The following is a 12,930-nucleotide window of genomic DNA, read 5'->3' as shown; positions in this document are numbered from 1 at the left end:
GAGCAGCTCCGCGGTGCGCGCCAGGCCCGGGCGCTGGGGATAGGCCGCCGCCCCCCGCCCCGCCCGGGACCCGGTGACAGCTGCGGGGGCCGGAGGCCGGGGCTTAGGGCCCGGCGCCGGGGTCCGAGGGCGGTCTTGGAGACTCTTACCCACATCCTGGTCGAAGGGGTTGGTGGCAAAGAGAGGCATCTCCGCGGCACCGGCGCCTCCCCGGAGACGCCCGGACACGGTGAGCGCCTCCTCTGCTTCCTTGGCTCTCCCCCGGCGAAGGCGACCGCGGTGGAGGTAGCAAGGGCCCAGAGGGGAGGCGCGGATGGGGAGGAGCGACGAGGGCAGTAGGGAGGCAGGGGGCCTTGGCTGCGAGGCATGTCGGGAGGTGGGGTTGCCCACGCGCTGCCGGCTCCCAATCTCAGCTCGGAAAAAAATTTCCACTGACCGACTCTCTCAGCTTATTTTTAAACAACCGTCCTTGACCGTGAACGTAATCTGTATTTTTCTCCTTTGGCGTGGGAGCCGGCTCCCAGGAGAGCGAGGTCCTCCAGGCGCGTCGCGGACAGCTGGTCCACGCGGGTACGCTCCCAGCCCAGCGGAGAAAGTACAAGAGGACCGGCTACCGGGCTGGTTCGGGTTTTAGGGTTTCCGACCTGCTGAGACCTACGGCCCCGACGGCCGTTTCTTGCGACCTCATCTCCTCTGAGGCGGGAGGTCGAAGCCCGATTCCCCGACCGCTGTTCCACCGGAGATCCCGAATTCAATGGGACGACCTTGTAGGGCGCGGACAGCGTGCTGAGGGAACGGCGCAGAACTAGCCGCCTCGCTCGAATCTAAGAAGTAGTCGTACCTGACTGAAAACAATTCAAATCGAGCTTTGGACGCAGGGTCCTGACACTATCTCGCGAGTCACGCGGCTGCCATCTGCCTCAGTTTCCTTCTCTGAAAAATGGGACTCCTAACTGCGCCTGCCTCCCGGCTTCGCTTTGAGGGTCAAACGAACTTATGTTTGCAAAAATCTAAATGAATGAGATTATCACTAACGTATTATTATCTAGGTATTATCTTGATATGGATCTTTAATGCCTACAAAACTATTTTACATTTAGTTTATCCTCTCCAAACTCCGTAGTCTACATACTTTTATTCCCATTTTAGCAAAGTGAGGCTGAGATGGAGTGATTTAGCCAGACCGACTTAAAAGTGTCCCTGAGGCAAAATTGGGACGTTTGTAGGTCTTCCCCACTTTTATCGGCCTAATTTTCAGTCTCGGGCATTGCGTTTTATTCCTTTAAAACCGTTCTGAAAAAGGTTCCATTGACTCTACCAAAACACACACGCACACACACAATTACGAAAACAAAAAGAGTAAGAATTTTACTTCCAGAAGGAGACCAAAGTACCACACAGAGAATTAATAGTTGAGTCAATTAAGAAAAAAAGGAGTTGAGTCAAAGAAACGGAGTTCTGGGGGAGCTTTGAAAATAAAAACTCATGGGGAAGCTAGTTGGTGTAGTGCAGGGGTCCTCAACCTAAGACCCCCGACCCGGATGCCGCAGCTGAGGACTTTTATCCCCCCCACCTCACCTAGGGCTATGAAGTTTATTTAAAGGCCCACAAAACAGTTTTTGTTTTTACTATAGTCCGCCCCTCCAACAGTCTGAGGGACAGTGAACTGGCCCCCTTTTTAAAAAGTTTGAGGATCCCTGGTGTGGGTAGAGCACCAGCCCTGAAATTAGGAGGACCTAAGTTCAAATTTGGCCTCATATACTTAACACACTGACTGTGTGACCCTGGACAAGTCACTTAATCCCAATTGCCTCAGCAAAAAAAAAAAAAGAAAAAAAAAGAAAAAGTCTTTTATTAGAACTACGCATCATAGAGGCCAGGAGGCATTATTGTTGGAATAAAATATGAATTAGAGATGTTATCTCATTGTTGCTATGCTTGTGAAAAACCTCACCTCCACATCACAGAGAAATATGAGTTTCAGAGGAGGGAAAAATTATGTGATAGTGTCACTTATTTCTTGACATGTCCTCCACTCTAATTTCAGAAGTAACTGCCTCTATCTGGAGGGCTAGTAAAGTCACTGAAATGTTCTTAGGATAAAGGGAACATTCAAAATAATGGCTTTCACCCCATGGCACAACAAGTCATCCTCAGAAGAATGTACCAGCACATAAATAAACTAGTATTGAGCCATTGAAGTTCTTGAGCAAAGAAAAAAGCAGTGTAAAATGCAGTTTCACATATTTCTAGAAAAAGCTCCATTCCATACTTAAGTAAATTAGAGGGGTTTTGCTTTTAAAAAAATACTAGAAATCAGCCAATAAGAAAAACATCCCTCCCCCCCTTAGTTCACATACCTGTTTTATGACATTGATTTACAAGATCATAGATTTAGAATTGGAAGTTACCTCAAATAATCTACTCCAACCTTATCTCATTTTAAAAATAAGTTATAAAATCAGTTATGCTTTTGTTCTCACCCTCACACCCTGGAGGGAAAATAAGATAAGTTAAACAAGTGACTATCTTGGCCAGGTTTTAAAATATTTCTCATTTTGCCTGTTAATTCATTTCATTGTTGTGAAGTGATCAATATCCATCATTGCTCTGGAATAATAATTGGTTGTTGCATTGATCAGAAAGAGGGTTTTTTTTTTGTTTTGTTTTGTTTTTTAAATATTGGTGTTATAAGAAAACTTTTCTGGTTCTGCTTATTTTACTACATCAGTTTATATCATCAGTCTTTCTCAATCTCCTTAAAACTATCTCTTTACTCCTCCCAACCCAATGGTATATCGTGACATTGATATACCATAATTTATTTTAAAATTTGTTCATTTAAAATACAGGAAATCATTCTAATTGATTAATTGATCACAGTGCTTTGTTAGTGTCAGAGATTGAAATTTTGAACTCAGGATTCTTGACTACATGTAATATTATGCTTTACATTGATCTGGTTATTTAATTTATTTCAATTAAAAAATGCTTCATCAAGGCACTGGCTTTGGGGATAAAAGATGAAAAGTGAAATTGTCTGCCCTCATGAAACTTACATTCTTTTGAAGGCATACAAGGGATAAAAGAATAAATCTCCACTTTACTGTAAATTCTCCAAAGTGAAGGACCAATATTAATCAACCAACATTTATTAAGTATTTACTACTCCTTAGGTATTGTGTTAGATAATAAGGGTCTTAAACATAAAACAGTTCCTGCTCAAGAAATTTCTATTCTGGAGCTTTCTTAATTAAACTGTGTTTCCATCCTCCCCTAAGTATTTCAGATTCTGTTTATCCAACTTCATAGGTATTTAACATAGATTAATGATTTACATTTTGCTCATAAACATTGCAAAACTTAGCAAAAGAAACAGCCAGCTATTATCAGTGCTTGAAAAAATGTAGATTATTCAGCACAAATGGTTGGCTCCTCCTACTATGACTGTCCTACCTCCCAAGTCTTATACATGTTATCTAAACCACAAAATTTTACTTAAGTGTTACAGATGATGGGTTTGAAACTGATTAGAGTTCTTTTCAAAGGAACCTATTTTTAATTGCTCAGGTTAATTACTATATATCCAGCTCCAGCACTGGGCAGTGCCTGAGGCATACTATCAATATGGCCTTATGAAAGAGCCAAGCACTTAGGAAAAAGCATCTGGTCTTGTTTCATACCAAAATAATGAGATAGAACTCTTCAGTTGCCAACAGGAATCTGGTGACCAGATTGTTTAAGCCTTGATCATCATGGGTGTATGTTAAGTATGACATGGGAGCTTTGTAAATCAAACAGTAAAGAATATTCATTTTGTTAACCATTATCTATTTCCAAGAAAGTTAATGTATTTATAAAAGTTAATATACCATGTATTATTAAGAATTTTGGACTACACATAAGAAAGTTCAGAATTATTTAAATGAAAGTCTAGAGAATTCAGAAAAATTATAACATTCTTGTCATCCAATATTTAGATTTCTAAAAAGTAATTTGACAAAAATCTGTGTGGCATTTATAGCTGAGTTCACTTATTAACTACTCTCACAATAATCAAAATATGTTGACTTTTAATACTACATGGAATATATCTGAGTATGTGAATATAGCAATAAGAATAGTGTATCAATTTCAAATTTGTGGGAGTAGGCATATACCAGAAAATCCAGATTCTCAAAATACCAGCTAAGAGATTTTGCTTATAAATAGTACAAAATAAAATAATCCCTACCGCGGGAGTGGGAAGCAGTAAATGGACTAGGTGTTCTTGTTTAAAATATCAATAGTGTCAAAAACTGAAAATGCATAAAACCTGTCATAAATGTTCATCCTACTGCTTAAACTACTTTCTAATATTGGATATTTCAACTGTTCCTTAACCACTAGTATAACTTTGGGCAGATCCCTACTTTGGCTCATTTTCATCGTCCATAAAATGAAGGATTGGATTGGATGAGCCTTCCAACTATGGAATCTTATGAACTTGTAGGTTCACAGCAATGCCTGTAAATAGATATACAAATTATTTCATTCAATGCTTGCTTATACATACATATTAAATGCTTATAAGACAGTATATTTAAAATGTGATACCACTATATTGTACCTGAATAAAAAAAAAAAGTTATCTACTCTTAAGAAAATCAGAATCAGGCAAATAAATACATGTGGATCAGAATACTTTGTTATTTTAAGTATTGTATAATACTTTGTTAGAAATATCAACATAGAAAAACCTTAAGCTTGTTAGTTTATTATTATTTCTTTTAGATAAGAATGCTAATTGCCCTTTCAGAAGAGAAATGCTATTGTTAGGAACATCACTTGCTCCTGAATTGAATGTAAGTGAGTCAGAGTTTGACAGACTCCTCAGTTAGCTTCACTCTTTCTTCCAGAATCATTGAAATCCAATGGTAAGGCAAGTGGCAGTGGCCCAGGATGCAGTCTATGACCCTGACATTCTCAATGAGTGCTCCACAGCACCTGCTTCGCCAAACCCCTTCATAGGCTTGTTCTTATCTGCCCATTCTCTTGGGGGAAGTCTACTCAAATTTAGAGTAGACACCCTTCTTAATTCACTTAAGTCCTGGTCCACGGATTAGCCCATCTGCTCAGCTGAGTAACAAGTGGACAAAAGGTACATGAGCAGCCCTGAAAAGGGCTGATAAGGCTTCAATCAAGGATGCAGAACACTCCATACATCCCAGGGGAGAAATGGAGCAAAGATGCTTATTATGCTAATGATCCAAATCATTGAACTTCTCAGAGTCTTAGTTTCCACATCTGGAAAATGTTTATTTGTGAAGCTAGGTGATTTAATGGATAGAGTACCAGGCCTGAAGTCAAAGACTCATCTTCCTGAGTTCAAAGCTGTTCTCACATATTGAGTGACCCTGGTCAAGTCACTTCATCCTGTTTACCTCAGTTCCTCATCTATAAAAGGAGCTGCAGAAGGAAAAGGCCAATCACTTTACATCATTGCTGAGAAAAACCCAAATGAGGTCAGGAGAGAGTAAGACACAATGAATGATCAAACTAGAAATTCTCTTGCTCTTCCTATTTCATAGGATTGTTGGGAGGAAATTGCTTTGTAAGTATTAAGGTGCTATATAAAATGTAAGTTAGAAGCATGAAAATTTACAAGTGTGAAATGCATAATGAACATAAAATGGATTTAAAATAAAATGCAAATTACCACAGTGACAAGTTTTCCTTATGTTACAAAATATAAGTAGTCCTCATTTTGTATGAGGTACTCTTAAAAATTTGTAAAAATTCATTTTTAAATGAGTGAAACTTTTAAATGCATTGAGAGAATGTACTATTTAAAATACTATGATGTATCCTATTTAAAAAAAAAAAGGGAACAAATATATATCCTTTACACTGCTACAATTAATTTTTCCCTGAAAATATGGATTTTGTCACATCATTTTCTTGCTCGAAAAATAGGATAAAATAAAGCTTCATTTTCTGAGTCTGGTGTGAGATATTCTCCATGCTCTGGCCCTAATTTACCCGTCCAATTTTACCTCACTGTTCCTTAATACCACCTTCTGTCCCAACCAAAGACTCCTTACTGATCCTGAATACCACATATTCAATCTTGATTCCAAGCTTTTGTTTATTTTTTTTCCTTTTGACTTAGAATACCTTGCCCTATCTTCTAAGCATCTAAAGCTTACATTAATGCCTCATGAAAGTTCTATTTCCTTCAAAAGTATTTTTCCTACTACACTAGATGTCTATCTTTTTTGAATTATGGCGCTGATTAACTCCATATCTTTCATTTCGGCATTTAATTATAGGTTTGTTTTGTTTCAATAGTTAACTCTTCACTACTAAAAGGTACCTTATGGCTCATTTCAATATGAACAAAATCATAAAAATAAATGCTAAAACTTCAGAGTGAATTCGGGATGTTTTATGTGTTGATTTTACAATAATAGCATTTTAAAATTCCATTATATTACTGGCCTATAAACTCTTTTCCTCCACTAACATTATATTCCATTGTTTTATCACATTGTATGGTGGGTTTTCAAAAATTTTGGCTACAAATAAGTACTTTGTACTGTTCTGTCTTGGTTGGAGGCAGAAGATAAGTACATATGTCCTTGGTTTTCTACAGAAAAGGAATTAGATTTAGATGAATGGAAGTTAATTGGAGAAAAACTGGGTGAATGCTACAGATCTAATTCAAACTCAATGCAGTGGACATTAGAAAGAGAGGATCTTTTTTATAATAGAAATGGACCTGACTCAATTTCCAAAGACATAATTAATACATATAATGTAATACAATTGGCTATAAGAAGTTATTTAAATGATAGAATGATGAAAAGGAAAGTACAGGAGGAAGAAGTGCCAACTTTACTAGGTGAAAAGGAGGACGAATCAGATGAGAATGGAGTTAATTACAATTCTGAGTATGATACTTCACAGCAGGAGGAATTAGGTGATTCCACATCTCATGACCCTCCCCCCGCAATTAACCCTTCATGGGTGGAACAAGGGGGAGGGAGAGAGACAGAAACACAGTCAGCTTCTCCTGTAAAGCAGAATTTGACAAGATTAGAAAAAGCATTAATTAAAGCAAAAAATGAAGGAAAAGATATATCTGATTTTATAAATGCATATCCTGTGATTGAAGAGCTCAACTCCTCAGGTCAAAAAGAGAGAAAATACACTCCTTTTAATTTGGGAAAAATTAAAGATTTGAAAAAGGGTTGCACTCTTTATGGGGCTACATCATCTTATGTGAAGATGTTACTGGATAATTTGTCTTATGAAATCTTAACCCCGAATGACTGGAAATCCATCGCTAAAACATGTCTTGAATCGGGACAAAATTTATTGTGGCTTTCAGAGTTTCATGAATTATGTAGGATTCAAGCCCAACGCAATAGGCAAACAGGAGCTGTTGTAACTCTGATGTCATCAACCAACAGAAAAGCAATCAGGATTACAGTTGGGAAGAATACAGACAACAGAAAAGCAATCAGGATTACAGTTGGGAAGAATACAGGCCTTTTAAGACAACAAGGCAATATCCAGTGCAAACAGCTCCAATGTAATTACCAGATGATGAGGAGAAATCCCAAATTTGGTAAATAGAAGGGAATTAGGTTAACTGCTTGGGGAAGAGGATCTGCTTATATTTCCATAGATGAAGAAAGAATCAGATGGCTGACAATGAGACTGTCAAAAGGACTCTTAAAATCTTCAGAAATCATTGGATTTCCTAACACAAGATGAAACTATTTCAGTTCCTGAAAAACCAGCAAGAATCATTGGGTTCCCTGAGATGAAAAATTGTTGATGAGACTTTTTGCAGTACTTCAGAGCTTACAGGAATTATTAGATTCCTGGCACATGAACTAATGGACAATGGAATCCTATTGGACTGTTTCTAGGACTTATGGACATGTGTAAATTTTCAGGATGATTCATGTTATTTGTTACATTACTACTAGCCTGTGTTATATTGCTATGTGCTTATGTAAATTATGTATAATGCCTCCCATATTGATGGATTTATGTATACCATGTATATCTGTTACAAAGTTCTGGCCCATATTGATGGATTTATGTGTACCCCCTCAGAAACCCCCTATGTTTTAAAACAAAAGACAGGGGGAGATGTTGGAATCCTTAGAGTTGATCTAATCTTACAAGAAGATGTTTTGGGCAGAACCTGAAACAAGGTACTAAGTAGAACTAATTAATACAAGGCTTGTGTTCACACCTTTACTCATTGGAGTTCAATGAGTTCATACCTCCCTTGAAGCTCTTTGGGCCAGAGAGCACTATGGGAGAAAACCCATAATCCCTCTCTCTGGAAGGAGCATAAATAGGCCAATGGGCCAGTCGAAGAAGTTCTTCAGAGTGAAGAAGCTACAAGTCGGGATTTCAGCAGAATTATGCCAGAAGCCCTCTCTTCAAGGCAAGACAGATTCAACTTGGTACTGGCTCTGGAGGCTGAAGAAAGCAGAGGCAGAAGCAAAGGACAAAGCGGCAAGAGCTCTTGGAACCAAGCAGAGAGATAGGCCTCTAAGCTAACCGGGCTATATTGGAGATAATAAAAGATCTGAACTTTTATCACCTGGCTGCTTTTTGAGAAGAAAAAGATCACAACATTGTACATATGTATTTTGTATCATTCATCGTACTAAACTCTACTAGGGGTCCTCAAACTTTTTAAATAGGGGGCCAGTTCGCTGTCCCTCAGACTGTTAGAGGGCTGGACTATAGTAAAAACAAAAACTTTGTTTTGTGGGCCTTTAAATAAAGAAACTTAATAGCCCTGGGTGAGGGGGATAATTGTTCTCAGTTGCTGTATCTGGCCGGCAGGCTGTAGTTTGAGGACCCCTGCCTAGACTGTGAAGGCAAAAACAAAACTCCCACTTTTTGAAGGAAGTCTATTCTCTCAGATGATGCAGTACATATAAATAGATAACAAAATATGTTTATACTTATGTATCAAATGTGAATATAAAGTGTGTTTATACATATGTGTGTATGCATTTTTAATAGTAGATGAGTACTTAAGGGGATTAGAAAATGCTTCAAGAAGGAGATACTTGAATTGAGTTTGAAAGGGATAAGAAGCAGAAGAATTGTATTCCAGGCATGACAATCTAACCTGTTAAAAAGTTTAGTAGAAGTAATGTTAATAGGAAAAACAGGTCATTTTTGCTGAAACTATGAGTCTTCAAAGAGGAAAATATGTAATAATCTAGGAAAGGTGAATTGGAATCAGATTATGAAGAACTTGAAGTGCCAATAAGAATTAAGGATCTATTCTGTAGTTACTATGATAATGGAAATTCAAATGCAAAAGACTATCTCTGCCCTCAAAAAACTTAAATTCTATTCTACTAATTTCAAGCAAATATAAATGATTGTCTTAAGTGAAGTGGTCAACTTATGAGGCTCTAGAGGGGATGATATTTGGCAGCCAATTTGAGTTAAGAAGTGAAGAGTAAAGAAAGCCTAAGGCTTCAAACCTGGATGATTGACCAGATGATAGAACTCTACAAAACAAAGGGGTTAGGAAGAAGAGAGGGTTTGAAGAAAATAAACTTAGATACAACCTAAACTCTTAACACATCCCGTAAAGTTTTGAGTATGTACTTAAAATGGACAGTGGTTATGAAGTGGGAGGGAAAGTTCCCTTTACTGAACCTGTGTTCCCTTTGAGATTATCACTCTGAAACTATTTCCTTTTGATCTGTGATTCCTTTTGGAGTCTCAGCCCCTCCTAGGGAAGGCATATCCCCCCAGATAAGTTCTCTTTCGGGAAGATCAAACCCTTTGATTCAATTAGAAATCCTGGTCAAAAAGCACCCCATTGAAGTGTTAATTCCAGTAGGAGATCTGGGCTAGATACTGATAAACATCTAAACTTGGGAACCTGAGTTCTGACATCTCAAGACTCCTTTTAAAAGGCATTTTCTGGACTCACTTCTTGCAGAAGGACTAAAGTAGCTTGCTCAGCTGCTAGGACCCTCTGTCCACTGAAAAGGCATTCTCTTCTCAAGGCCGGAATCCATTTCCCTGATAGGACTTTGACAATATACAAGTAAGTCTCTTAGCAAACTGGTTTCTAACAATAAACTTTCTTTTTTGCAATTAATATTTCTGGATAAGTGAATTCTTTCACTTTAAACCAGCGATCGACCAAAAGGGGATTTTTAACAACTCTCTTATTGCCACTAACCTCATCACCAGGAATCGAGGGGATACAAACCTCATCAATTGCATTGATGGAAGGCTTGCCATTGAAATAATGAGCTTTTGAAATGTTGGTCTAAAAAGTTACCTTGCTTATTTGATGAAAATTAATCAGTAGGATAGGAAAGTGTTTGGGGGAAAAAGACATAGGCAAAGCAAAAGAGAAAATATGATACAAAGTATGGATATTAAGGAAAGACAAAGGAAGTGGAAGATAATTGATGGAGCAAAAGGAGCAGTAGTAATCAGGCAGGTACTCTTAGACTTGTATGTGCTAAGCACTAGGGATATAAGAAAAGGGAAAAACAAAGGGTTAGGGTTAGGGTTAGTTTACATTCTAATGTAAACAATTAGGTATAAGGGGCAGCCTAGGTGGCAATTGGTTAGAGTTGCCAGGCCTGGAATCAGGAAGACTTATCTTCCTGAGTTAAAATCTGGCCTCAGACACTTATAAGCTATGTGACCCTGAACAAGTTACAATCCCATTTGCCTCATTGGTAAAAGGAGCTGGAGAAGGAGGTGGTAAACCATACTGGTATCTTTACCAAGAAAATCTCCAATAAGCTCACAAAGAGTCAAACATGACTGAAAAAGAAATTATGTCTTTACAGAAAAAAAGAGAAATATAGTCAGAGGGGAAGTCACTAGCAGAGAGAAGAATAGAAAGATACAGAAGGTAAGATGTAAGCTTTTCTTGAAGGAAGCCAGGATGACTAAGAGACAAAGGCAAAAGGGAAGAACATTCTAGGAATGGGGGCATCTAGTGCAGAAACATAGAGGAGATAATATCCTGTTGCAAGGAACATTAAATATTCCTTAGCTGGATTATAGAATCCACAAAGGATAATAAAGTATAAGAAGGATAGAAAGGTTAAGAAACGGTCAAGTTACCAAGAGATTTAAATCCCAAAGAGTTTAAATTTGATCTTAAAGAGGGAGCCTTTACGCTCAATGAGTAGGTAAAGGTGACTCGGACAAACCTACGAATGAGAAAAATCAAACTGGCAACTGAAGGTATGATGGATTTTAGTAAGGAAAAACTTAAAATCAGTTAGAAAAGTTATTGTAGTAGGACAAGAGATGATGAATAGTTTTCTAAATAGCCAAATAATAACTTAGAAAATACTATGTATCTTTGAAAGTTTGCTCTGAAAGTTTTACATTATTGTACTACTGTGAAAAAATCATTTCTGCACTCATTACTCTTTTTAAAGACCTTATGTTATAAAAACTTGTCTCAAATAAGACTAGACTGGCCTTTTGCTAACCCAGGCATAAGCTACTTTAGCCCTGAGTGCCAATAGTGGATGCAAAATATGCATAAAATTGCCATTGGCATAGGAAAACATTGGAGGAAGGGTGAGGAGAGAGGAGAGTGTAGGGAAATGAAAGTGATATAAATTAGCACAGAAATGGAATAGGAATTATAAGAAAAATCAAAAGGTTGTATGTGGTGAACAGTGGGATGTCATTGTAAACCAGCACATAGGAGGTCTCTTGCAACAATTTACACTCCTAGTTGTAAGGAATGTAAAAAAATGTGGGAAGAAACCTTACTCTCCATCCAGGTTTCCCTGCAACATCACTGCCTGATTTGTGAGTGATACTGAGAGAGCTGAGTCAGCCCATGGAGGAATACTTACTGGACTGGCCTAAATTATAGACTAATTTAAGTGACCTCTCTCTCTGAGATGATTTCACAAAATGAAATTTTGCAAAGCATTAGTCCAAGCAAAATGAGCCTTACTGCAGGAGAAATGTCCAGCAGTAGACACTCCTGTCTCAAAGATCTAGTTGAAATCCTATTAACAATAATCTCTCCTTCAAAATCTCCAGTGTACTTTCAACCTTTTTTGTTCCCAGCATTTACAACGATTTTGTAGGCTGCCAGTCCATATGCTAATCATTCTGTCTCTTGACTAGATGATCTCTGTGTCACCTTCTCTCTTTGAGACCAATCTCTCAATCTTTCTTTTTTTCTCAATCTTTCTTTTCCACCTTCTCTTTTACAACTTCAGACTTTAATAAAGCTGGTTAAAAATTTTGTCAAGAGGACCGAGGGAAAGAAAATGGGCAAAAAGTGGCGATGGATATCACAGCAGTTTCACACCATTTTTGCTAAGCATCAGATTTGGTAACCAAGTCATGATAAACATCAAATATTTATCAAATATATACTTGTATAGACTTCAAAACCAAAAAATTAAAAAGTCCCTGCCCGCAAGGACCTTCGAGTGTACTTAAAGTAGATATCCACCCACAGAGTCTACTGGACATTGGGCAGGAAGACTCCAAGCCATTAGTCTCCACTTCCCCAAGAAAATGTAGGTTGTCCTCTTAAGGGCATCATACAGGTGAGCCTCAGCATCTTTTCGTGGGCCAAAAGGTGCTCGTGTAAATTACCAGGGAGTCGTTCTCTGGCCAAGTTTTTCCTTAGATCTGTAACCAATGGACTCCATAATCCATAGAGAACGAAAGGCGCAGCATCCCCCCAAGTCCTACCACTCCACCATTAGCGCGGCTGGACTGGGGGTGTGCCCCCGAGGTGTGAGGAACTGTGGCCCCAGCAGCTGCAGCAGCCCGATTCCCGAGGGGGGAGGAGACAGAGCTGGGGGCGTCAGCGCCGCTCCTCCCCCCGGCGTGTGAGAGGCGCTGGCCACCGGCCGCTGAGCCCCCTAGTCCAGACACGTG

At 38.7% G+C, this 12,930-nt stretch overlaps 1 protein-coding gene across 1 annotated transcript in view; it reads right to left on the bottom strand.

Annotated features, from left to right (window-relative positions):
• The window catches only part of STAM (signal transducing adaptor molecule), a 78,196-nt gene extending 77,861 nt beyond the window's left edge, over nucleotides 1–335 (bottom strand). The window contains exon 1 of the mRNA XM_052000200.1: nucleotides 150–335. Coding sequence (XP_051856160.1) covers nucleotides 150–189 — 40 coding nt within the window. The 5' untranslated portion in view covers nucleotides 190–335. The remainder of the gene's footprint in view (nucleotides 1–149) is intronic.
• Between the last annotated feature and the right edge of the window lie 12,595 nt (nucleotides 336–12,930).

Source organism: Antechinus flavipes, chromosome 5, assembly GCF_016432865.1.
Source record: "Antechinus flavipes isolate AdamAnt ecotype Samford, QLD, Australia chromosome 5, AdamAnt_v2, whole genome shotgun sequence".
Lineage (NCBI taxonomy): Eukaryota > Metazoa > Chordata > Mammalia > Dasyuromorphia > Dasyuridae > Antechinus > Antechinus flavipes.
This window is presented reverse-complemented; position numbering and strand designations above follow the sequence as displayed.